Source organism: Panthera leo, chromosome B3 (assembly GCF_018350215.1).
Source record: "Panthera leo isolate Ple1 chromosome B3, P.leo_Ple1_pat1.1, whole genome shotgun sequence".
Taxonomy (NCBI): domain Eukaryota; kingdom Metazoa; phylum Chordata; class Mammalia; order Carnivora; family Felidae; genus Panthera; species Panthera leo.
This window is the reverse complement of record NC_056684.1, coordinates 42,811,288-42,838,760: the sequence shown is the minus strand read 5'-3', so window position 1 is coordinate 42,838,760 and position 27,473 is coordinate 42,811,288. Positions and strand designations below refer to the sequence as shown.

The window sequence follows — 27,473 nt, the reverse complement described above, 5'->3', positions numbered from 1 at the left end:
ATCTTTAGGCAAAAACGTTTTAGACAATAAAAACAGACACTGTTTTCAATCACTCTTAGAAACTGATTTTATCAACTCTTTTGGAGATGGATTCTATCCTTTGATCATTTATAGGGAAATGTTCTTACAAGATACTGGAAGAGCAAACACTGCATAACTTTAACCACATAAAGGCTTCGCCATGTTGGAAAATGCTAGGGTTTTTTCCCTTCACTTTTCCTGAAAGTAATTCATATTCCAATCTCCACCATCTTTGCAGCTTTCTGAATTCACAACTTTTCCCAAGGACCACGTTAACCGTATAGCCAGAGCCAAAGACACAAATTGACCACAGCTGAACATAATGAGCTCCTGATTTAATCACATACAGTCTGCCTGCTGTTTTTAGTCATCTGCACATAGTTCCGGTCTAACCACAGCAATAGCCTGCTTATCTAGTATTTGTCTGGACTGTACTGGAGCATACTCCCAGTCTGGGGAGAAGATGCTCACCTCACCAACCCCATGTAACACTAACTATCCACCTGAAACAAAAACCTTTTCTGCACACAACTCTAGTCATTTATTTTGCAATTTCAAAACACACTGGGCCTAAATACAGGAGAAGCAATGTTAATGATATTATTAACTGGCACTTTTAAGTACTGCTTTCTTAAGTAACAGCTGATGATCTGAGCATTCGGTGGCCCCTCCCCTTATGGAAGACAATGAGCATACCTCCTTCCCTCGGGAGCTCCAAGGCAGCCCCAGGCCCCATACCAGCCAATTTTCCACAGTAAACACTACAGTATTGAAACAGTTCATAACACATTGTGCTAGACAACTAAAAATACCACTATACATAAATACAGCATTAACACTAATTTTCCTCCATAATCAAAGCAAAAATCTTCATTAATTTATACCTTTGAGGTGGTCAGGCCCACCCAGAACATCTTTTCTTACTCTTATAGCCTCCTGGGTAGACTGTGTAGGGCTTGGCTGTGAAGAAGCTTCTCCAAGATTTTCCAGCAAAATTTTCATTAAAACTGTTAAGTCATCTTCACTGAGAGCAACCTAGAAAGCAACAATAAATTGTTAATATATAAGTAATAAAAAAGCAGAATATCATATCCATGTCTCAGTTTACAGTTCCTCAAATTCAATGTTCACCTAAGTAAAAAAAAAAAAAAAAAAAAAAAAAGAGTTGGGACAGTAAACACAGGAAACAAGTATTTCATTGCATAGAAGGAGACACTATTGTTGTGTAAAGCACCCTTCTGTCTGATCCCAAGCCCAAGCACCTGCCTATGTCATTCTTCTTCCGAGTCTGTTCCTATCTTTCTTCTACTGCTCGTGGACCTGTGCTTCTCTCTCCTCTCCTTCTCTCCCCATCGCCACTCTGACTCTCTCTCCTCACCCAGTATCAGCTCCCTCCTCCACTTCACTCCCATCCAGACTTAATACAGGAAGAGTGTTGTTCAGTTTCTAGTCTCTACCAAGAAGTAAAAAGATACTCTCCTTCAATGGAGCTCTTATTCCCTGTAAATATGCATCTGGACATACCTAAGATATTTGTGCAACTTATCAAGAATAATGCCACTTAGAACAGTAAGTAATGCATCACAAAGAAATTTTTAAAACAAAAACACAGAGCAGAAAAGGAGCATCTTGTTGATCTCCCACCTTTACAAAAGGGAATGTGTGACGAAGGAAGGAAGGAAGGAAAGAAGGAAGGAAGGAACAAAGTAAGTAAGTAATGGGGTGCCTGGGTGGCTAAGCCAGTTAAGCAGCTGACCTCGGCTCAGGTCATGATATCACAGTTGATGAGTTCGAGCCTTGCATCCGGTTCTGTGCTGACAGCTCAGAGCCTGGAGCCTGCTCCAGATTCTGCGTCTCCTTCTTTCTCTGCCCCTCTACCACTCACACTCTGTCTCTCTCTCTCTCAAAAGCAAATAAACATTAAAAATTTTTAAAGAAAAAGAAAGCGAGAGAGAGAAAAAAAGAAAAAGAAATGAAGAAGCAAAGAGAGAGGGAGAGAGTTTTTGAGTCAGGCAGCACTGTATCAACGCTACCACTTTCTGGCTGTGCTATTTGCCAAGTTTCTTAGCCTCCTTAACTCAGGTTTCTTAATCTTTAAAAAAGAAATAATACCATCTTCCTCCTAGCTGCCTGCAGAACATGAAGTAGCTAGAACAAAATTGCTACTGGCTGCCAAGAACCATTAAACCTTTTAATCTTTCTATCTTTTGTACATTTTCCCTACACACATAGCAGTCCAAAAGACTGTTCCAAATACTTAAACACAACTTCACACAGGCATGCATGCATTCACAGCACCTTCTCCTCTGAATACCACAGAATACTTTGTTCCCCAAATACAGGCCCTTATTGACAGAAAAAGTGCCTGACCCCAGCCTAAATGAAAATGGGGAGATACTTTAGCATGAGATAATAACCAAAGATTTCTTGTTTGCTCCAAGAGAATAGATGTCACTTTAACTCCCCAGAACTTCCCTGTGTATTCATTCCCACGTGTGATACCAACCAAGATATTACAACTACCTGGAAAGCAGTGAACTTCACCATCCCCTCTGGTTTGCTGTGGCTGAAACCCTTCCGTAAGCGTGAATGACAATTTGAGACATGGCCCCACAGTTGTTTAAGAACTGTCAAACTGATTTACTCAACTCACTGATGTCACCTACCTGATACCCTTTCTTAGCTACACCCAGAAAAAGTACGCAGACTCACACCAATGAGGGGGTGTTCTGAGAGGCCTGGATTGCTGACACATCAGGTAGTGGAAACTGCACCCACTAAGGCTGCATCTTGATTTAACAGGCGTCCTTTTAGTTAAAGTGATGATCACACGTTGATGTTAAAATGCTGGATCTGTTACTTTTTGTCTTTCTTTTGAAATACTTCCAGCATAAAGGAAAAGCAGAGAGAATACAATAATCCTCCCCAGTGTACCTATCATCTAGCTTTGTCAAATCTTACAGTTTCCCACATTTCCTTTAGATCTTGTTTCTCCATTATAGATATGGTTGAAGACCTATGTTTACTTCTATGAGACTCCATCCAGCCACACTCCTTTTCAGCGAAAGACACTATCCTGAATTAGAGAATTATTCTTCCCATGAATGTTTTCTTATATTTACCACAGTTGAATTCCCTACAAACAATTCACACACACACACACACACACACACACACACACCACAAACACACACACAGCAATGTCTATTGTTTGTTATAAAATTCGAAATAATATAGAATTGTACTCTCACTTTGCAACTCAATTTTTTCCACTTTTATGTTTAAGGTATACCCATTTTGTTTCATATAGTTCTAGCTCACTCACCTTATTGCTTTATACTGCCCATAATATGAATATACTATCCCTTAGTCCATATTCTCCTACTGACAGAAATACAGGTTTTACTTTTGCTTTCAGCAAACCTAGAACCACACAATCCTTGAAAGCAAGGGGAAAAGGTCAGATATTAGTCCTGAGATCTAATCTCTTAACAGCAAGGGAGAAGCTGAGAGTTGCATACTCTGAAATAGAGAAATCTTTATGAATAAATACCCTAAATAGACACTCTTCCCTTATATTATACCCACTCATAACTACACAAAGGACCCTTCATCCCTACAACAAACTTCAGTTTTAACTTCTTCCTGAGTAGAACTCTTTGACCTTTCTGTTTTATCTTAGAACTAACTCTGAAGTAATCAGAGGTGTCAAAAACTTCTAAACTACTAGATTTGTATTTGTTTTTCACACACTCGGTTTAGTCACTCTCGGTCCTCCCCTATCCCCTACTGCTTGTCTTCAGTGGTCTCACAAACATGCACAGGAGAACCACAGGACTCCTACACTTCCATTACCACCTTTGACCAATACCATCTCTCCCAGTGAGTCAACATGGAAACCGATAATCACACTATTTTAAACAATGCTGTGTTTATAGGCTGACCAAATGTACACCTCCACCTATTTAAAATGTCCACTTTTTGGGGTGCCTGGGTGGCTTACTGGTTAAGCGTCTAACTCTTGGTTTTGGCTCGGGTCAGCATCTCACAGTTCATGGGTTTGAGCCCCATGCTTCAGTGCGGAGCCTGCTTAGGATTCTCTCTCCCTTTCTCTCTCTCTGTCCCTCTCTCACACACACACTGTCTCTCTAAATAAATAAATAAACTTTTTTAAAAAGTTCACTTTTTTTTTAATGTTTATTTATTTATTTTTGAGAGAGAGAGCGAGCAAGTGTGAGTGGGGGAGAGGCAGAGAGAGAGAGAGGGAAATGCAGAATCTGAAGCAGGATCCAGGCTCTGAGGTGTCAGCACAGAGCCCAACATGGGGCTCAAACTCAAGAACCATGAGATGATGCACTGAGCCGAAGTTGGATGCTTAAATGACCGAGTCACCCATGTGCCACGTAAGTTCTATCTTCGAATTAAAAGAGTGCTTTTAAACATTAAGAATACTCCTATGGTATTTTGAATGTGGTATTTAAATCTTACTTTATACTGGCTTACAATTCAAGTGCCTTAAAACTGTAACAGACCTTTCCAAAATGACTAATAATATGTTCAGTAAACTCTAGTAGGTTTTATCTCGGACTTCTTGCTGGCTTTACCAGATATGTGACTAAAGTGAAATAAAGAAAAGCCAGAGAATTAGGATGACTTCATTTTCAGCTAACAAAGTACTCCCATTTAAGGCATCACCACTTTTTTTTTTTTTAATGTTTATTTATTTATTTTGACAGAGAGAGAGAGAGACAGAAAGAGAGAATGAGCGAGTGAGCGAGCAAGCAGAGGAGGGGCAGAGAGAGACATAGAATCTGAAGCAGCCTCCAGGTTCTGAGCTGTCAGCACAGAGCCTGACGCGGGGGGCTCAAACCCATGAACCATGAGATCATGACCTGAGCTGAAATCGGAGGCTTAACCGACTGAGCCACTCAGGCGTCCCAAGGCATTACCACTTCTGATGTACACTAGAACTGGACTGTGATCAATGCTAAAAGCCTACTCACAATTTTCACATAATGTATACATATACTTACCAACATAGGTTTTAGCTTTCCTTTTATCTCCATCCCTGGAATCTGCATATACCATGCTGCTGCTAAATTTCGTTGTATGGACAATAGCATGTTGACTGGTTTTAAAATTTCAATGTCATGTTGTGGCAAGCCAGACTGCAAAATAGTTCTGAAAGATAAACAAGAATTTGTTTTGTATTTTTTAAATTTACATTTTAAAATGAAGACTATCGTATTGTGTAATAGTTTCCAGTTTTCCTGGATACTGAAGGCTGCTATCAGAATTCTTCTAGAACATGCTTCTTTTCACAAATCAATCCAAATCAGAAGAAATCAACAGCTTTCTAAAATAAAATCTAGGCAAGGCTGATTCCAAAGACAAAGAGTATGACTATTAAACTATTTATTATCTTTCACAAAGACGATTCAATATTAGCAACTAGTACAATGTTATACAAACAAATGTTTAACATCCTCCTAAAAAAGGCAAAGAAACTCTAAGTAATACTTAGTTTTGTGTTATTGGTACTTCTCCAAACTCAAAGGGAAAAACTCACCAAACCTACACATTGAACAAACATATGGTAATAGTCATTTCAAGCATGACTGCCAACAACCATTTGCACAACCAAATGAATGACTCTTGTCATTCAACAGACCCAAGACTTTCCCATTTGGATTCAATAATCCTTTAGATACCACACTGAGAATTCCCAAACGTGACAAGGTTTGGAAATGAGGAAAAAAATCTTAACTTTTAGTACATTTTAAGAAGTCTGCTTCTGTCTACAGAAAATAGCTATGTGCAAAGTGAAAAATAAGTAAAATAAATCGAAATTATTATTGAGTAAACTATAATTTTATAATAGTAAATTTTTATAAAATGGAAAAAGCCACATAATAAATGTAGTAACACAAAATGAAGATTCCATGAGGTGCACAACTATTACCACTGACCAAAACCCAATGGTCATGGTTTTACAATTATAAAAAATAAGGAATGACAACCACAAAGAGTGAGAGTATTTTACCCCTTGAAAAGATTTTATGAGAATTATATTTCTAGAAGTAGTACACAATTGGATTATATATGTATACCTGGACAACTTCAACTGAGTTAGTTGAATGCTCATCTTATCAATGACTGGAGGAAGAGAATCACGTTCCATAGGAACTAAGCTAAATTTGTTTTCAACTCTGATTAAACCCAGATCTGCTATAACAGCATTAGGCGATACTGAAGACTGAGGAATAATAATAACTGGTGCTTTCAAGTTGATATCCATCAAAAGGCGGAAACTCTTTTGAGCCAAGTCTTTCATGCTGGAAGCAGCCCTTTCTGCAGCCTGGACTGTGGCTGAGCTCAAAGCTTCTTTGGCAGTTTGGAAATTGTTGAGGAAGTTCTATTGGAAGAGATAGATATTTAGATTTCCTTAAAAAAAAAAAACAGGATTAACTTTAAAAAGCATTTTCTTTAAAAAAGAAAAACTAAATAAAATAGTAAAACAAAAGAGAGGCTATTTATGATTGTATATATATGGAGACTGTCCAGAAAGACACACTCTAAAATATTAACAACTATTACCTATAGAAACAAGAGTCTTTTAACTTTCATTTTATGTATTTCAGAATTATCTGTTTTTTTATGAGACATTTTTGTTGGCAATTCTTTTTTAAGTCTCCCTTTACTCATGAGTGTTTGTCACTTTAAATTCAAATGTAAATAGGGGTACCAGGGTGACTCAGTAGGTTAAGCATCTGATGCTTGATTTCTGCTCAGGTCATGATCTCACAGTCAGTGAGACAGAGCCCTGCATAGAGCTCTGTGCTGACAGCATGGAGTCTGCTTGGGATTCTCTCTCCCTCTCTCTCTGCCCCTGCCCCCCCACTCAAAATAAATAAGTAAACTTAAAAAAAAATAAATAAAATAAATTCAAATGTAAGTAAAAGGACAGCAATTTACTTCTCCCACAGAGGTTCAATTTTGTACCTCTAGGGCACAGGAAAAAAAGTTTATTGTTAGAAACTAAGAAATGCCAGCTTATTTCTGAAGTTTTTTTTTTTCTGAATGTACTCAGGCATAAGCAAAGATGCTTAAGGGTCTATAAACTTGCAATCATTAGCAAGAGTCCAAATTACTTCATTTAAAGTAAGATGCATTTCATCTCAATTTCAACTAAAAACATATTTTTCCCAATGAATAAAAGATGACTTTTAGAAGCAATATTCTTGAAGCTAATAATATAGAGTGAATTAAATTGCCCCTTCTCCAAATAAAATTACCTTCCAGAAGAATAAAACATGATGGTGTAGGTAGAAATCCATGACTAAAAGCCCTAAATAATAGTCTTGCTAAGAGGCATAGGCAGATTTAAACTCTTCAGCCCATGACATTTACATGGAAATAATAATTAAAAGAAAATAATTTTACAGACTTTTTGATTACAATTATATTCGAAAGTTGTAAATTCCAATACTAGTCCTTCATAAGCCTGAGGAGCTCCTAAAAAAATTCTTGTAGCTAAATACCTTTAAGGGTATTTCATAAAACAACACTGAAAATACCTAAAGTAAAACAACAAAAAGTACTTTTAAATTATAGAACTATGGAAATGTGAAAGAATGAGAACAATAACAAAAATTCATTTGGGTATCCATCACGTAAAGGATTTCCTTCACTATAACATTCTGTTCAGCATTTCAGTATTTACCACATAGCCCTGTTAGTAAAGATTTTGACTACCTAGTTACAGATGTATAGGCAAAGATATTTAGATCTCAATGAGAAATAAATATATTTTAAAATAAACTTACCAAAAGAGACATGAAGAATTTATGGACATAAACAATTTGAATACAACCCACTTTGAGACTAAGTTTCCCATCTACTTTCGACATATCAGCATAGGCCTTTCCTTCTGTGGCACCTGGATAAAGAGTCATTTGGAACCTAAAGACTTCATCTCCCAAAATAGAGACAGCCTAAAAGTATTAAATTAACTGGTTATTACATCAAAAGAGCTATATTATTTCAAAAGAGCTATATTATAAATAGCTTCCTTATTAAAAAATCCTTGATATATAAAGAAGCACCATTTAAATTCAACCTTCAATACATTATTAGCTAAAAATATCTTACTTAATAAAACTTTTTCCTATTTCTACAAAAGTTGTTTTAACCAGTGGAAATAATCAATCATTTAATTGGTCACACATGACTTACAAATCATCTAATCTACTATACACAATGTGAAAGCATACAATAACCATATTCATGCTCAATCCTTAACAAAGTGCCTAACACATGACAATTAATAAACACATAATGAACAAATGAGTAAAGGCATACCATACATAAAAATCAAAACTAAATAAATCTCAATGCAGAGATTATCTTTCATTAAAATAATTTTTGATATTTACTTTTTAGTTTCTATTAATCTGTACATTCTAGTTTTTTGTGAAATAACTTATTAACTTTTTTTGGTATAATTTGCATATATAAAATGCACTCATCTGAAGTGTATACTCTGAAAAATTTTGACAAATTTATACTACCCATGTATGTAACACCAAAACAAGATACAGAACACCTCATCACTCCAAGTTCTTTTGAGCTCCTCCCCTTTAGCCAAAACCTGATCCCTCCCCAAAACCCAGATCCAAGCAACCACTGATCTTCTTTCTCAGTCTTTTCTAGAGCTTCATGTAAGTGGACTCATACTATATGTTCTCTTCTATATCTGCCTTCTTTCATTAATCATGATGTTGAGATTCACCCGCATTACATGTATCAGCATCTTTCCCCCCTTTAGTGTTTTTGTTTTCTTCAGATAGATATTCAGAAGTGAAAATGCTGTATCATATGAAGGAAAGTTCTTTTGTTAATTTTTGAGCCACCTCCGTACTATTTTCCATAGTGGCTGTACCAATTTACATTCCCAACCACAGGGCATGAGAGTTCCCTTTCCTCCACATCTTCACCAAAACTCATTATTTCTTGTCTATTTAATAAATGCAATTCTGAGAGGTGTAAAGTGATATTTCATTGTGTTTTTGATTTGCATTTCTCTGGTGATTAGTGATACTGAGCACCTTTTCATGTGCCTGTTGGCAACTGGTATGTCTTCTTTGCAAAAATGCCTATTCAGATCCTCTGCCCAATTTTTAACCAGATTGTTGTGTGTGTGTTATTGAGTTGTAGGAGTTCTTCATATATTTTTGATATTAACCACGTGTCAGATATATGACTTGCAAACTTTTCTCCCATTCAGTAGGCTACTTTTTGGTATGGTGATGGTTTCTTTACCATACAGCTTTTTAGTGCCATGTAGTCACATTTAAAAATGTTTGCTTTTGTTACTTTTGCCTTTGGAGTCAGATCCAAGAAAACATCTTAGCTAAGACCAATGTCAGGAACCTTACCACCTCTTTCCTTCTAGGAGTATTATGGCTGCAGGTCTTAGATTCAAGTCTTTCATCGATTTTGAGTTAAATTTGTTATATGGTATAAAATAGTGGTCCAGGGTCACGCTTTTTTGGGTGAGGGGGGGTTTTGGGGGGAAGGGTAAAGGGAGAGGGGGAGAGAGAAAGTGTAACTGGGCGTTGCGAGGGGGTGGGTTGAGGGGGAGGGAGAAAGAGAAAGAGAGAGAGAGAGAGAGAGAGAGAGAGAGAGAAAGGCTCCATGCCCTGCACAGAGACCAACACAGGGCTCAATCTCTTGACTGTAAGATCATGATCTAAGCTGATACCAAGAGTCAAGGCTTAACTGACTGAGCTACCCAGGCACCCCCACTTTTGTGCTTTTATATACAACTGTCAAGTTTTATTGACAATTACATTTTTTGCACTATAGTGGTCCAACATCACTTACTGAAGACACTGTCCTTTCCCCATTGTATATTCTTACCTCCTTTGTTGAAAATTCACTTTATGTACAGGGGTTTATTTCTGGGCTTTCTAGTCTGTTCCATTTATCTATGTGCCTGTTTTGAGGCCAATACCATACTGTTTTGATTAATATAGTCTTTTAGAATAGTTTGAAATCAGGGAGCATGACACCTCTGGTTTTGTTCTTTCTCAAGACTGTTTTGGGGGGTGCCTGGGTGGTTCAGTTGGTTGGGCCTCCAACTTCAGTTCAGGTCATGATCTCGCAGTGTGAATTCGAGCCCTGCATCAGGCTCTGTGCTGACAGCACGGAGCCTGGAGCCCCCCTTTCAGTTCTGTGTCTCCCTCTCTCTGCCCCTTCCCCGTTCATGCTCTCTCTCTCTCTGAAAAATAAACAAACATTTAAAAAATTTAAAGAAAAAAAAGATTGTTTTGGCTGTTCTTGTTTGGCTGTTCTTTTGTGTTTTGATACAAGTTGAGAATTGTTCTAGTCCATGAAAGATGCCAGTGGAATTTTGATAGGAATTGCACTGAATTTATAGAATGCTTTGAGCACTGTGGACAATTTAACAATATAAATTACTTCAATCCATGAGCGTAAAATATGTTTCCATTCACCTGTGTCTTCTTCAATTTCTTTCAACAATGTTTTATAGTTTACAGTGTACAGGTCTTTCACCTACTTGGTTAAATGTATTTCTAGGTGTTTTTTTTTTTCTCCTAGATATTTTATTCTTTATGATGCAATTGTAAATGGGATTGTTTTCCTAAATTCTGATAGTTCATTATTACTATATAGAAATGCAACAGATTTTTGTATGTTAATTTTGTATCTTGCAACTTTACTGAATTCACTTATTAGCTGTTAACAGTTTTTTTTCATGGTTTGAGGAATTTCTTTAGTATTATATTTACATTCCTTTCTTATTTTCTTTTGTGTCTTTTGTATATTTACTGTAAGTTTTACTTTGTGGTTACCATGAGGTTCACATAAAACATCCTATGCAGATAACAGTCTGTTTTAGTTGACAACAACTAAAATTAGAATACACTCCCAAACTCCACATTTTCACTGTCTCCCCACATTTTATATTTTTGAGTCACATTTTACCCCCTTTTATCCTTTGAATCCATAAACAAATTATTGTAACCATAGTTATTTTTACTACCTTTGTCTATTAACTTTCATTCTAGATTTAATAAGTGGTTAATCCACTCTTTACTATAGATTTACCTCTTCCAGTAAGATTTTTATTTTCATATGCTTTCTTGTTATTAATTAGTGCCATTTCTTTTCAGCTTAAAAAGTCCTTTTAACATTGTTATAAGCCCAGATAATGGTTACAAACTTCTTTAGCTTCTTGAGCTTTTGTTGGTCTGAGAAATTCTTTATCTCTCTTTCTATTCTGAATGATAACCTTGCTTGGTAGAGCCTTCCTGGTTAAAAGTTTTTTCCTTTCTGTTCTTTGACTATGTCATGACACTCCCTTCTGGCTTGGCAAAGTTTCTGCTGAAAATCTGCTGACTGCCTCATGTGGTTTTCCTTGTACATTAAGAAGTTCTTTTTCTCCTATAGTTCTTAAGATTCTCTTTAATTCTTGACAATTTAGTTAAAATTGGTGTCTTGGTGTTGTACTCTTTGGGTTCATCTTATTTGGAACTTTCTGTGATATTTCCTTTCCCAGTCTAGGGAAGTTTTCAGCCATTATTCCTTCAAATAAGTTTTCTGTCCCTTTCTCTGTCTCTTCTCCTTTGGGGATTCCTAGAATATGGGTATTATTCCACTGCATGTTTCTCATAGGTCTCTTATGTTATCTTTTTTTTTTTTTTAATTCTCTTTTTTGTTAGGCTGCTCTGTGTGGGTAAATTCCATTGCTTTGTCTTTTAGCTCACTGATCTGTTCTGCTTCATCCAGTCTGTTGCTGAGCCCCTCTGGTATATATTTTAACTAACTTATTATATTCTTAGGCTGTATGACTTCCATTTGGTACTTTTGTATATTTTATATCTCTTTGTTGAAGTTGTCATTCTAATGATCCATTCTTCTCCTGAGTTTGGTGAGCATCTTTATGACTATTACTTTGAACCTATTATCAGGAAAATTACTTATGTCTAATTCATTAAGGGTTTTTTTTTTTTTTAGGTTTTGTCTTTGTCTTCATTTGGACATTTTCCTCTGCCTTCTCATCTTGCCTCATTCTCTGTGTTTCTTTGTATTATGTGAAAGAGCTACCTCTCCCACTGGAGTGGCCTTGAATAGGACATGACCTATGGGGCCCAGAAGCCCAATCCCACCTGGCCACCAGAGCCAGGCATCTACGGGGTGTCCCCTGTGTAGGCTGTGGGTGCCTGCAAGCTATGGCAGCAAGAGCACATCTCTGCCTCTCCCCACCGCCCCCATCTCGATGTGGCCATTTTATCTTCTGCTGTGAAGGTGCTGCTCATCTAGTTTTCAAAACTGTTTCAGAGGAAATTATCCCATTTGTAGCTGTAGAATTGGTATTGCCATGGGACAAGGTGAGTTCACTATCTTCCCACCCTGCCATCTTGCACAGCCTCCTTTTCCTGAAACCTGTTTTTTAATTACCTTTTTGTGAATAGACAGCAAATCAACATTCGTAACTATTATATCCTTAAGTCTGGCAAACATATCGGTCTGCTTTGGCTTCACAGAAATAGAGGCATCCATTCCTATGGGAAATGTAACATTTATAAACTTTTCACCCAATCCTAGTGAACCAGTTCAAGTGGCATTTAATTAAGTTAAAAGATATACTACCAAGATACAGAATGACTAAAATTACTATTAGACATATCAAAGGTATCAATTTCTATGTATGAGATGCCTAATAAAGATTACAGTATCTTTAAGTGCTATAGGTATCCCATACATAAAAGTTGTGGAAATTTTAAAGACAAAAAAAAAAAAAAAAAAAAAAAAAAAAAAAGAATTTCAAAGAGAAATAATCACAGGTCTCCAAACAAATATCCTGTGCATTTGCAAGATCACAAGTGGTCATTTAGGAAGACACACAGTATTTCTTCAATAGCTACCTCACAAGCATTTATTATGAATACTAATGCTCTGATAACTAAGTATATATGAATATAATTTGATGAATAAATACTCACTGTCATAAAATCTATCTAAAACATAATCTAAGATTTCTCTCCAAAAAAATTTTGTTATTCTGATAATTTCTAACGGCATGATGATTTCCTAAACAGCTCCTCAGTAAAAGAGAAAGTCTGCAGCTAAGACCCAGTAATAAGCTCAAACTATTACCATGCTACCCATGAAATAGATACTTGGTAACATTTGTTGAATAGTACTTATTTTTTAATCTTTTCTCCAGTGTTTACTACGTACCACTTTTCTAACTATATACATATATAATCCTACAAATAATTATTATAACTATCACAACAATCCCATGAATAACTATTATAACTATCTCCATTTTACAGAAGAGAGAACTAAGATACAGAAAGGTTAATTTTCTCAAGCTCAGCCAATAAGTGTTAGAGCCAAAATTTGAATGTTGGCAGACTGGTCTAAGAACCGTATAATATCAATCTATCCTTTTATCAAGCTGATGATGGATAAAGCCTACAAAATTTCTTTTAGATACTTCTATTTTGATGCTATATATGCACAAAGGACAAGGGAAATAAAGACAATAACATTTTCTCAGTGAGGTGTTGTGATATTAATTTCTCAGTTTAAATTAACATTATATTATGCTGAAAATACAAACAGAACATAAGCAATTAAGCCTTAGATTTATTCTAAAATTTTAAAAATACACAAGAAATGTTTCATGTCAGCTATGAAGCATAACAAATTCACATCCAACATTTCAAAGCACATCTCCAAAAAGGTTGCAAAAATCTTCACTATAAGTAAACAAAACTATGACTCATGAGAAATCTACCATGCACAAGCTTACTCTTCCTGATGTGATGGTGCTGTTTCTATTTCTGAAGAAACAGAAATACCTACACCAAGGAATATCACGTACTTACCACGTACTCTAATATCTGCAATGTTACACTTCTGATCACAGATAAAGACATTAAATGCATTTAATTCAGCTATGACCTTTAAATCAAACACATCATCTTGAGAAGTATTGCTGGATGCTGAAAAGTAATACAAACCTTGTGATTAGCCAAGTGCACAGATGATAAAACAGATAAAATAATGTAAAACTCATAAAAAGTACATTATGAACTATGAAGAATCAAAAAGGCCTCCATTAAGATTCCATATAATTAACATGGATTTGACTCAATTTTCAAATGCCAATCAGACAAAAAGTAGCATGTTCCCTCGCAACTTAAGAATAAAGGCAACCTTTAAAGCACCTCAGAAGTACAATTTGCTAGAGGGAAATTTTCCCATAATTTTTCCTCTTAGAAAAAAGATAGTCCTCTATATTAGAATTCTAGAATTCTATTGCTCCCAAATTTTTATTTTGTACTTGTTTTTACATCATATATTAGATCAAAGAACATTTCATAAAAATGCTGAAATAAAGAATAGTTAATAAAATACATATTAACTATAACACAATCCGTGTTCTTAACTATAGAACCAATTTCTCTAGATTGTATCCTATTTCTCCATGAAAAATCCTGAAATAAAATCTATGAGACATAAACATAAAAGGTTAAAGTTTAAAAAATAAAATATATAATATATGTGTGTGCATGTGTATAAGAATCATAAACAAATGGGTTCCCTTCATCTACTTTGGTCCAGGTCTTCACTGATAAATTTAGGAGATGTTTTTCTAGAGATGTGTCTTGCCTGAGGAAAATAGACCTTTTCCTATAATACTGTAAAAGTACAGACATCAGTCTTTAATCACCAAAGTGATAACAGGAATTTTTGTCCCGTAAGATGTAAATCAAACCACAAAAACTATATTCGAACCATAAAAATCAACTATAAAACATACTGGAAGACTGTTCTTTTGGGCGAATAACTTTTGTAGTTTATTGAAATTAAACACTGCTTTTTCATTTATTCAACTGTGTGTGTATATGTATGCATTTATATAAGTAAGTATTTCCACGGACATTAATATGACAAGTATATTAAAGACAAACTTTAACTCTAGTTTATAGCAAAAGTATTGCTCTGATCCCTGATTAAAAAAAATCTGATCCTTATATTAGGTCCAATATTACTAAGAATTTAACACTTTAAAGATGTCAGTAATACAGATATTACTCAAACAGGTAATGGTCTGAAAATTAAATTACCAGATATCAGATACTCACATCATGTAATATGAAAGCAAAAATCATTAAAATGATACTTGGCTTAAAAACAGGCACATGTTCACTCTGGATATTTCATATTTAACTTATAGCACAATCCATATGCTTGAGCAACATGTGTCAATATATGTATGTCATTTAAACTCAGTTTTTGTTAGAAACCAAAGTGAGTCTGTCTCTTCTATAACATTCTTCCTCCTTTTGTGTCCTGCAAATCATTTAAAATTGTTCAGCGTCAGGTAGATTTATATGACTGATTGAAATGGGCCTTTGTACTTTGCATGATTGTATCACATTTTAATTTCTTCTGTTCTCACTTGCACTGAAGGCTACAGAAACATCAATACAAAGTACATACAACTTTATTTTATGTAAAAGATGGTGAAATCAAATATAAATACATGATTAATACTAAACATTTATTTTAAATCCCTTACTAAATTATTCTATACTACTGCAAGGATAAAATTTGCTTTTTCTTTTGAAACTATCCTAATCCGTCAGAGCAGCTATCACATTAAGTTGCTAAATATTAGTCTTAGCTTGAAAATATAAGTTATCACATGATTATTAAAAGTTCAGACAGAAAGAATCAGACCATGCTCAAAAGTTAATACCAGCTTTGACAACGATACTTCTGGACTCCCCCACAAGTGGTTTCAGCTCAGATTCCTTCTCAGTAGAGGAAGGTTCAGAGGATGGAACAGCAGATGATAAAAAATCCATGAAGGACAGTAAAGCTTCCAAATGAAGTACTAAGTCTAAGGATGAAAACGAAACCTAAGATAATGAACAATTAGAGAGGCAGATTTCAGATGTGGTGACATTTTTATGTTAAGCTTCAACATATACAAATAAGTATAGGTTGCAGAAGAGCTGATTTTAGAATAGTTCAATTAAGATCCTTTTTTTTTTTAAAGAAAAAACTCACTATTATAATGTTAATCTTAACCAGACAATAAACTAATACTTTGCCCCCTCTCATGCCCAACTGTAATTCTGACCTCAATTGGTGGGTTTAAAGTAAAGATACAGACCTTAATTCAATCACATTTCAGATGGGTCCAAGACAGACTATATAAGCGCAAATGGACTGTAGGCAGTGTTTGCACTGAGCCATGCTTTAGCTTAGTCGTTAATTTTATTCTAATCATAAAGCCAATATATAATTCAAATGTTTAATGCTTCCATCAACACTAGGCCAAATAACCATGAACAAAATTCCCTTAAAAAGTATATTATTGGGGCGCCCGGGTGGCTCAATCGGTGAAGGGTCCGACTTCAGCTTAAGTCATGATCTCACAGTCCTTGGGTTAGAGCCCTGCGTCAGGCCCTGTGCTGGTAGTTCTGTGCCAGCAGTTTGGGGCCTGGAGCCTGCTTTAGATTCTGTGTGTGTGTGTGTGTGTCTCTCTGCCCCCTCCCCCATTCACACTCTCTCTCAAAAATAAACATTAAAAAATTTTTTTATAAAAAAAAAAGTATATTATTTGTTGGCAAGGATGTGGAGAAAGGGGAACCCTCTTACACTGTTGGTGGGAATGCAAACTGGTGCAGACACACTGGAAGGGAGTATGGAGCTTCTTCAAAAAATTAAAAATAGAACTACCCTACGATACAGCAATTGCACTACTAGGTATTTACCCAAAGGATACAAAAATACCAATTCAAAGGGATACATGCATCCCGATGTTTACAACAGCATTATCAACAATAGCCAAATTATGGAAAGAGACCAAATGTCCATCCACTGATAAATGGATAAAGAAGATGTGGTGTATATATATATACAATGGAATATTAACTCATCCATAAAAAAGAATGAAATCTTACCTTTGCCATGACACAGATGGAGCTAGAGAGTATTATGTTAAGTGAAGTAAGTCAGTAAGAGAAAGACAAATACCATATGATTTCACTCAGATGTAGAATTTAAGAAACAAAACAGATGAACATATGGGAAGAAAAAAAAAAGGAAAACCAAGAAAGAGATTATTAAATATAGAGAACACACTGATGGTTACCAGAAGGGAGGTGACTGGGGGATGCGTTAAATGGATGATGGGGATTAAGGAAGTCAGTTGTGATGAGCACTGGGTGTTGTATGTAAGTGATGAATCACTAAACTCTGTACCTAAAACTAGTATTACACTGTATGTTAAATGACCGTAATTTAAATAAAAACTTGAAAGAAAAATCGGGAAAAAGCATACTATTTTTGTACTCAAAAAGTAATCATTAATTCATATCTGGAAAATAATATTTTAGGAAATTAAATCAACTTTTGTAAAAATTTTATTTCAACTCTTTACCCATTTCTTTCATCTACAAGATTAGATCTATTATTATTGTCACCCTTGTTTTAATTTTAGACCTCACCATCTCACAAATGAAGACAGCTATAAAGCTAGATTTAATCATTAGTATAAAAAGCCTTATAGTGAATTACAAAATATTTACCTTCAGTCTCTGTTTGGTATTTTCATGAATGGTTTTAAATTCTGGTCCATCACTGTCTGCCTAGAAAAGGTGGAAGATTAAACCACTGGGCCGAAAATACTAATAATTCAAACATTGAAATATATATACACACACACATACACACACATTGTACATACATACACATATATACATACATATATATATACATATATATATATTCTTCACTTTTCAAAGTATGCTATGAAAACACTATAAACATATTTCTTAATGGCAAAGAGGTATGTGCCAAAAAACTTGACCACATAAACATTTCTCAAATTCTATAGAAGCAAAAACTCAAAATCCTTTTCCTACTTAGAGGCAAATGCTAAAGGTAGGGGAAATGCTAGCATATCTAGATTATAACAAACTTTGCTTTGGATAACCACAGAACTTTGTATACACTCACTTACTCAACAATATAAGGTTAACTCAAAAGGTTATTGATATCACCAGGACTGTCAGGTGCTTTTGCAAATTCACTATAATCAATGAGCTTTAGAATGAAAAAATTTAAGGGAGAAAACTGAAATATTAAATATGGGAGAACTACATAATTTCATGTATTTAAATATTTAAGAATCCTAGAAGGAAGCCAGGTACCTTGGTCAGTGACATTTTCAGCAGAGGTTCCTCAGTTACATTAGAAGAGTTAATAACATGAAGTGGCTCTCCTGCAGAGTCTAACAGAAAAAAAACCAAGGGCAGCTCCAGTCAGTCTTTCAAACATTTCAAATGTATTTTAAAACAGAGTACCCAGTTACACATATGTAAGTTTGTCAAAATTCATGGAATCATATACTAAAAAGTATACTGTATACTGATCATACCTCAATAAAAGTGGCTTTGAAACAAAAAAGACAAACACCATTAAAAAAAGTTAGAAACAAAACAAAACAGTAGCAGCCAATTACAGCTTTTGTAACATTTGGTAGTACTGGTATTATTCATTTGATCAAATCAGACTAAATTGAAGAACAAAGCTATAAGATACATAAACTATTCTCAATATGTTTGCTCTATTTAAAGTTACCCCATAGAGTGCCTATAAACTTTAAACACCTTTAGCAACTTTCAAAGTTGGCTTGATGCAATTTAAAAAGTGGATCTGAAAGGCTGAGGAAACTCACTGAACAACAACTTACTATTTACAAGGGGGTAAGAAGTGAAACTAGAAAGTGATGTTAAATTTTTCCTCTATAATATTTCTATATTGTTTAATTTGTTTTTTCAAAAGTATAGGTTAATGTCATTGAAAACAAAAAACACTGATGTAATTTAAAAAAAAAATAAAAAGCAAACAGATTATTTCCTAGTAAATTAACTCACTTTTCATAAAGGGTCCCTGGGCTTTTACACATGGGTATTCTAACTGGGCTCTGATTTCCTAATACATCAGTTCTCACAGCAGAGTTGTAATGAAATGTTGCTTTTTACAAGTATTAAAATGTTATGTATAGACATGGAAGATACACTTCATTTTTCTTTTTAGATATAATTCAACTTCATTCTAAATATATATATACACACACATACATATAAATGTATTTAGATACATTCTTACCTACTGGTAAATAACTACACAAAAAATAAATTTTTAAATATCAAATTCTTTTTTATCCATGTAATAAATTTAATCTAACTAAATAATCATGATGACATTAATAAATGTGCTTACTACTCACACAGAGGTAGAGGCCACTGCCTGTAACATGAATAATTTACACAGACTATACTTCACACTTACCAGTGAACTCAAAGCATCGCATACTAATTTTTTTTAGATAAGCTTTAGCAGTCAGGTCATAGGTTCTAACTTTAGCTTCCATTCCGAGCTGCAGGACATTTAGTTCATGTAAAGGTCTTCCTTTCTTTTCTGCTTTTTTCATCAGAGTAATCACAACCTAGAAAAGTCCCCAGTATCACCATTAACAAGCTCACTCATATATAATGAAGGTAAGTCAACAATTTCATAACAACTCAGAGTGGCATAATGAAAAAATTCACACGATGTAAATACGAGTACTTCCATTTGTGCCTAGAAACTGCCTCATGTGATTGACTTTGAAGGTACATTTACTTGTTCAGACTTCTGAAGCACTGCCACTATATTCTAGTGATTATCAAGGTAAAATTAACAACAACAAAAACAAAAAAAGTAGTTCTGCCTAATTCCCAGAAGTTCTATCTAGTCTGATGGATGGCCTTTCATCTGAAAGTCTATAAGAAAAATGGACAATTGTTACACTAATGCTAATGCAAGATTTCTCAAGCTTGACACCACTGACATTTTGGGCTGGATAATTCTTAGTAGTGAGGGAGGAGACCTGTGCACTGTAGGATGTTTAGCGATAACACTGGCCTCTCTCATTGGTTGTCAGTAGCTCCCTTTCCACCGATAGTGACAATCAAAAATGTCTTAAGACACTGTCAAGTATTGGCCTAGGGGAATGCAAATTGCCTCCCCCACTCTCCACGTCTTAAAGTGATGGAACTATAATAACATTTACTACAAATGATATTAAAGATGGTGTATGGGTTTTCTATCCACATTGTTAATGAGGCCCATTTGCAAAAAGAATGATTCATCTATCCATGTCTCAATTACTAAAGCTTCTATATCTTTAATAACGCCAACATTAACCAGAAAACAGTAAAGTTTTAATAAGAAATTAGTTTCAAAGCATACATTTCAGATAAAAATATAGAACTAATTTTTTTAAGTATATTGTATTTAAGCCAGAAGAACATAGCCTCTACTATTAATGATGAAGGGATTTGGGAGGAACTTCTTGCAAGTCCCCCTGCCCCAGGGTAAGAGAAAGACTCTAATCTTCCTTAAAAGCTCATCTCAAATGTCACTTTCTCCAAAAATCTTCCCTGATACTCCAGACTACTTAGATGCCCCCTCCTTATTATCCACAGCCACAAGCCCCTCCTGCACATTTTTAATGGGAGCACTTAGAAAACTTTTAGTTGTTTTTTGTTTGTTTTTTTCATTAGAGTCTATGCCTTCTAACTCTATCCTCAGCACTTAGCACATGAAATGACTATTTGTTGAATGTGTGAATACAGAAGAGGAAAATCCGTTTCATCTCTCCTCAAGAATCTGCAGATGAAGCAGACAGTGGTAATACAACACTGAAAAAATGTAGACACACTGTGTTTTATTCTATTAAGGGTTTCTTAAATTTGCAAAGGATCTGTCTGTCACTACTTCCCTTTCCTGACTTTCTCATATGAAATCCAAAGTGAGCTACATTCCTAATGTCCTAAAATCATTTGAAAAGCATGTTATAGGACATGCTACCATTTTCTCTATGAAACATTATATACCCCAAATATAACTCATCTTTTATATACTCTCAAATTTGTTAAAAATTACGAATGCTACATACAAATGATAAATAGCCTACATAAAATGTTTTTATCCCTATCAGTAATTTACAAGTTTGTTTTAGTAGAGGGAATTCCAAATATCTATTATTTATTCACTTTACAAAAACAGATGAGGGGCACCTGGGCGGCTCAGTCGGTCAGGTGTCCGACTTCGGCCCAGGTCGCACGCTTCATGGGTTTGAGCCCCACGACAGGCTCTATGCTGACAGTTTGGAGTCTGGGGCCTCCTTCACATTCTGTGTCTCCCTCTCTCTCTCTCTCTGCCCCTCCCCTGCTTGCACTCTGTCTCTCTGTCTCCCCCAAATAAATAAATATTTAAAAAATTTTTTAAATAAAAACAGATGAAAATCAGATACCTCTTTGATTTCAAAATTCAGCAGCATATTAATGATGTCTACAGATCTCACTTCTTCAGCTCCAGCTATTAAAGTACCTTGGGAAGCATGTACATCTTGTTTTGATGTATAGATTTCAAGTGGCCCTTTAATTTCACCTAAAGATGTTTAAAAGAAATTTTTTCACTTCTATTCACACATTTTTTTTCCCACAAATGCTCATTGAGGACATGTATGAGAACTCTGGACCTGTGCAAGCAATGAAAACCCACAAGTCAGTAATACATAGCTCTTGCTCTCAAAAACCTTACAGTTTAGGAGAAGAGACATATACATTTAAAATGCAAACAAACAAAATAAGCAGGCTACGCCTAGTCACAGTGAGTAGACAAATGTTAATAGACTAATAGGAAAAACGTGCAGAAAACAGAGACTAAGACATTGTTATGGGGAGGCCAGGAAAGGTTTAATAAAGGAGTTATCATTCAGGTAGAGCTTAAGGACCTCCTCACACGGAGAGGACAGCCAAGTATAAGACAAGAGATTGTGGAAACTCATAGAGAGTACACCATGAGAGGTTAGGGAAACAGAACAGAATATGATATGATTAAATCATGGAGAGGATAACAAAAGTTAAGGCTAGAAAAGGAAAAAAGTGTGAGGGATGATTAGAACCTCTTATGCCATACAGAAAAGCAAAAGCAAAGCTATATGATCTGATGTTCTTGTGCTGAAATTCATATACTCTGACATGCGATAAAACTGCTTTCTAAACTGTAATACATAAAACTTCCCCAACAGCACACTGATGGCAAATGGTAGAATCCAAACTCATTAGTCCCGTGAAAGTCTTTACTCTCAACTAACCCTCAATATCATTATATTAATTCTTAATATTAATTCTTAATATTACTTCAGTTAACATTATCTATGATCATGAACACAACACATAAGAATTCTGTAAACCATACCAGAAAGGCATATGGAAAACGATTGCTGTCAATTATTATCTTTGAGAAACACATAGGGTGAAGTTTCTTAACTATCACCTTACTCCAGCACTGTTCCAAACAGAGTGTGATCCAGGGGAATAATTCTAGCAAATGATTTGCTTTTACAAAATAACTCCTGGAATAGGCAAAGATTTTTTAAATAGAAAAAGCACTCATCATTTTTAAAATTAGTATACTGGAATTCACTACAATTAACTAATTCTATTAATAAAAGACCCATTAAAAGAATGAAAAGCAAATCACAGATAGGGTATATATATAGCATATATATATATATAGCATATATATATAGCATATATATATATGCTATATATATATATATCAACACATAAATATAATACATATAACCAATAAAGGACTCATATCCAGAATGAACAAAGAACTCCAATATATCACTAAGAAAAAAACACAAACATCTCAATAAAAATAATGCTCAATAGACTTGAATAGTCATGTCATAAAAAAGGATATCCAAATGGCCAGTATGCATATGAAAAGGTTTTAATTTCAGTAGTAATCAGGGAACAAGTAAGATCCATAAAAATAACACTGTGTATCAGCCAGGATGGCGAAATTTAAAAATACTGACAATACCAAGGACCAGTGAGAATGTGAAACAACTCTCATACATTGCTGGTAAACTGGTATAACCACTTGGAAAATCGTGTTCAGCATGTTACTGAAGCTAATCGTAAGCCTAACAAATGAGCCTAACAAATGAAGCCTAGCTATACAACCAAAAGAAAACAGGACATAAGTATGACAAAAGAAATGTATAACATTCACAGCAACTCTATTCAAGACCATCAAAGAATGGAAACAACCTAAATGTTCTCCATCAAAGGTAGAATGGATAAAATCAATATTAATCAATTCATATGATGAATACTGCACAGATTTAAAAAGAACAAACTACCGCCACACACAACAACATGCAGGAATCTCATGAACAAAATGATGACTGAGACAAGCCAAAAACCAAAGAGTAAATTCTATGATTCCATTTATGTGAAATTCAAGAAAAAGCAAAATTAATCTACCTGTGGTATTACAAATTAGGATGACAGTCAATTCTAGGTTGATCTGAGGGCAGAGTGGGTGTATTGAGTGGGAAGGAACATAGGAAGGCCTTCAAGGGGAGGCCGGATATGTTCTATATATTAACCATGGTGATTGACAGCTATACGGTATAGCTATATATAAAAATTCACTGAACTGTACACTTAAGACTTGCATTCTTTACTATTTGTGCTCTGTAATACAGATTAACATATAATAAAAAAGTTTTTTAAATGAAAAAAATATACTGAGATACCATTTTTTACTTAGCAATTTGTCAAAAACTTTAAAATCTAATAATATGCTGTGTTAGAAAAGGCACAGAAAAACAAACTGGCAGGAGTGCAAAATTAGTACAAGTTCTAAGGGGAGCAATTGGCAAGATGTCAAAAATGTTAAATTCATTAACTTAATATATATTAAGTAAATAAAAATTAAATATCCTTTAATCCAGTAGCCCTGGTATTTCCCCTACAGATACACATACACTTGTAAAAGTGTATGGACAAGGACGTTCAATGCAATGTGGGAAGAGTGGAACACTGAAAACAATCTGAAATGTCCATCAGTATGGACTTGCTAAATAAATTATAATACGTCAAGAGAATTTAATACCAGGTGGCCATTAGAAAGAATGAGACATATCTATACATATTATATTTAAAGATATAGGGGCGCCTGGGTGGCTCAGTCGGTTAAGTGGCTGACCTAGGCTCAGGTCATGATCTCATGGTCCGTGAGTTCGAGCCCCGCGTCGGGCTCTGTGCTGACAGCTCAGAGCCTGGAGACTGTTTCAGATTCTGTGTCTCCCTCTCTCTGACCCTCCCCCGTTCATGCTCTGTCTCTCTCTGTCTCAAAAATAAATAAACGTTAAAAAAAATAAAAAAAAAAAAGATATAAACACCAAGATAAACTGTTACTTAAAAGAAAAAAGCAAAATGCATAAACACACACACACACACACACACACACACACACACACACACTTTTAAGATAGTACCATTCGATGGAAAAAATAATTATATATATCTGTGTGTGTAACACACATATATAACAGTTTTAAAAATTAAGTCCAGGGGCACTGGGTGGCTCAGTCACTTAAGCATCCGACTTCAGCTCAGGTCATAATCTCATGGTTTGTGAGTTCAAGCCCCATGTCAGGCTCTGTGCTAACAGCTCAGAGCCTAGAGCCTGCTTTGGATTCTGTGTCTCCTCTGTCTCTGCCCCTCCCCTGCTCATGCTCTGTCTCTCTCTCTCTCTCTGTCTCTCAAAAATAAACATTTTTTAAAAATTAAGTCTAGGGGCACCTAGGTAGCTCAGTCAGTTAAGCATCCAACTTTGGTCAGGTCATGATCTCAGAGCTCGTGGATTGGAAACCTGCACTGCGCTCTGTGCTGACAGCTCACAGTCTGGAGCCTGCTTCAGATTCATCTCCATCTCTCACTACCCCTCCCCTGCTCTTGCTCTGTCTCTCCTCAAATATAAATAAACATTTAAAAAAATGTAAAAATTAAGTCCAGTAGTTACTTTGCCTTTAAGTAAGTCAAAGGGCCATTGCAACTAATAATTTAAATTCTCTAAATTTTTACCGTAGTACAATTTGTCAGCATTTTCTTTGCTGAGTTATTTACCAAATGTTTCAATTCTTAAAGATATTTTACTACAAAACCTCACTTAAAAATCAGGGACCCCTGGCTGGCTCAGTCAGTTCAGCATCTGACTTTTGATTTCAGCTCAGGTAATAATCTCATAGTTCATGGGATTGAGCCCTGCATCAGGCTCTGTGCTGACAGCGCACAGAGCCTGCTTAGGATTCTCTCTCTCAGCCCCTCCTTCACTCTCTCTCTCTCTCTCAAAATAAATAAATAAACTTAAGAAAATAAGATTAAGTATGTTACCATAGCCCACTGCAAACTTTGAATTTTTTTTTGTATACATGCAAATTCAAAAATTATTCCAGGAATCCACCAGATTTGCAGTGCTTTTTATGGGGTACGTGGATGGCTCAGTTAAATATCGGACTTTGACTCGGGTCATGATCTCCAGTTTGTGGGTTTGAGCCCTGCATCTGGCACTGCGCTAACAGCTCAGAGCCCAGAGCCGCTTCATATTCTATGTTTCCCTTTCTCTGCTCATCCCTAGCCCATGCTGTCTCTCTCCGTCTCTAAAAAATAAATGAATGTTAAAAAAAATTAAAAAAAAGAAATACTTTTTATGGCTTCCTCCTAACTTACACAACTTAGAAAAAGTTCTGAATCGGTAACTGACTATTGGGATAACTAAATGACAGTCCATCATCTCTAACTATGGTCTTATTCAATATGTATTCAACAAATAAATATCTTCTTTCTTTTCATGGTAATACAAATCACAATGTGTACATATATATTTATGTCATTTTTATGGTTTGACTCCCGTGCTAAAGTGTAAAATAAGGAGATACGTGTATTATGCCACCTTCTGTCAGTCTCTTACCTGTCTTTTGTTCTCTTGGCTTCATTTTATTTAAGTCTTCAGTAGCCTCACCAAGATTTTCTGCTAGTATTCTAAATAAAAGGTTAAGATCTTCTTGATTTAGATTAACCTGTGAAATATCATTAAAAGAAAAGATAAAGGTACTTCATTTTAAAATAAAACAATTTTAATATAGAAATAAATTACCATTTATAAAACATGAAGGACAGAATAACCTTCACAGTGACTGAAAATTAGATCTTCACTACCCATTCAATTATTCCACTACTTATTTCATTTAAATACTTTTATTTTCAATGGTAATACAATGTTTGGAGGAAAAAATGTGATTTATCAGTCAGGATTAGTTACACTACTTAACTTATATAATCTTTAGTGAAAAATAATAATGATTAAAGAAATCAGATCATTTAAAAAAATGACAAACTCAGGGACACCTGGGTGGCTCAGTCATCCGACTTCAGCTCAGGTCATGATCTCACAGTTTGTGAGTTTGAGCCCTTCATCGGGCTCTGTGCTGACAGCTCGGAGCCTGGAGCCTGCTTCAGATTCAGTGTCTCATTCTCCCTCTGCCTCACCCCAACTTGTGCTCTGCCTCTCTCTGTCTCTCAAAAATAAATAAATGTAAAAAAAAATTAAAAAATAATTTTTAAAAATGACAAATTCAGAAAAAACAAAAATTGTACTTTTTTAAAATTAACAACTCCAATGAAATAAAAAGGCTATCTTCGATACAAAAAATAATCATTTCTCTCAATGCTATAAGGGTACTCAGATACCCCTGAAATTAAAAGTATGTGTATATAACATATAGAATGAGATATACTATACTAATAAATAACTTACACACAGATCTTTGCTAATGTGTACATATACAGCTGTGGGAGATGCAGGAGAGAAGCATCAAAGGAAAAGGCTTCAAAAGGGAAGGGCTGGAAAAGGTGCAAGGCCTTAGGACATGTTTACACAGCTGAGCACAGCTGTGGCTGGGAAGGAACGCCTAGAGCCATTAACATTGTCTAAGGCTGGATGCTCCTTAATACCTGACCCTTCCTAGTGTTACAGAAACCAATTAACTCAAAATTAACCTTGAAAAGCTAAACCATTAGATTGATTAACACCCTTGCTGAGCTGACTTTATGCACCTAGTCTTTAGCAATTATCCTAATAAAAAGAAGCTTCATTCTGGAGTCAGGGCCTCATTTCCACCCGTATGAGGACCTTGACTTAACTGCACTTTGCGGACTCATCTTTTGCGACTCCAGTCATACTCCCTGCAACATATAGCAAATTTAAAAATTAAGTAATGAAGACGGAGACCAAGATGGTGACATAGGAAGATCCTGAACTCACCTCCCATGTATGTACACACCAAATCTAAACTACATATGGATCTTTTCCCTCTGAGAAAGACCTAAAACCTGGTAAACTGCTCTTCAAAACAAAAGATAAAAGGACCATACTGAAATGAGCTGGAAAGACAGAGACACGTCTCACAAAAAAAA

At 35.2% G+C, this 27,473-nt stretch overlaps 1 protein-coding gene across 1 annotated transcript in view; it reads right to left on the bottom strand.

Moving 5' to 3' along the window:
- Positions 1–27,473, bottom strand: part of VPS13C (vacuolar protein sorting 13 homolog C) — a 192,877-nt gene that overhangs the window by 65,511 nt on the left and 99,893 nt on the right. Inside the window, exons 35-46 of the mRNA XM_042941847.1 lie at positions 25,969–26,077; positions 21,443–21,579; positions 19,435–19,591; positions 18,291–18,370; positions 17,667–17,726; positions 15,827–15,989; positions 13,947–14,063; positions 12,508–12,611; positions 7,848–8,015; positions 6,132–6,436; positions 5,055–5,202; positions 906–1,056 (exon numbers count right to left, since the gene is read on the bottom strand). Coding sequence (XP_042797781.1) covers positions 906–1,056; positions 5,055–5,202; positions 6,132–6,436; positions 7,848–8,015; positions 12,508–12,611; positions 13,947–14,063; positions 15,827–15,989; positions 17,667–17,726; positions 18,291–18,370; positions 19,435–19,591; positions 21,443–21,579; positions 25,969–26,077 — 1,699 coding nt within the window. The remainder of the gene's footprint in view (positions 1–905; positions 1,057–5,054; positions 5,203–6,131; positions 6,437–7,847; positions 8,016–12,507; positions 12,612–13,946; positions 14,064–15,826; positions 15,990–17,666; positions 17,727–18,290; positions 18,371–19,434; positions 19,592–21,442; positions 21,580–25,968; positions 26,078–27,473) is intronic.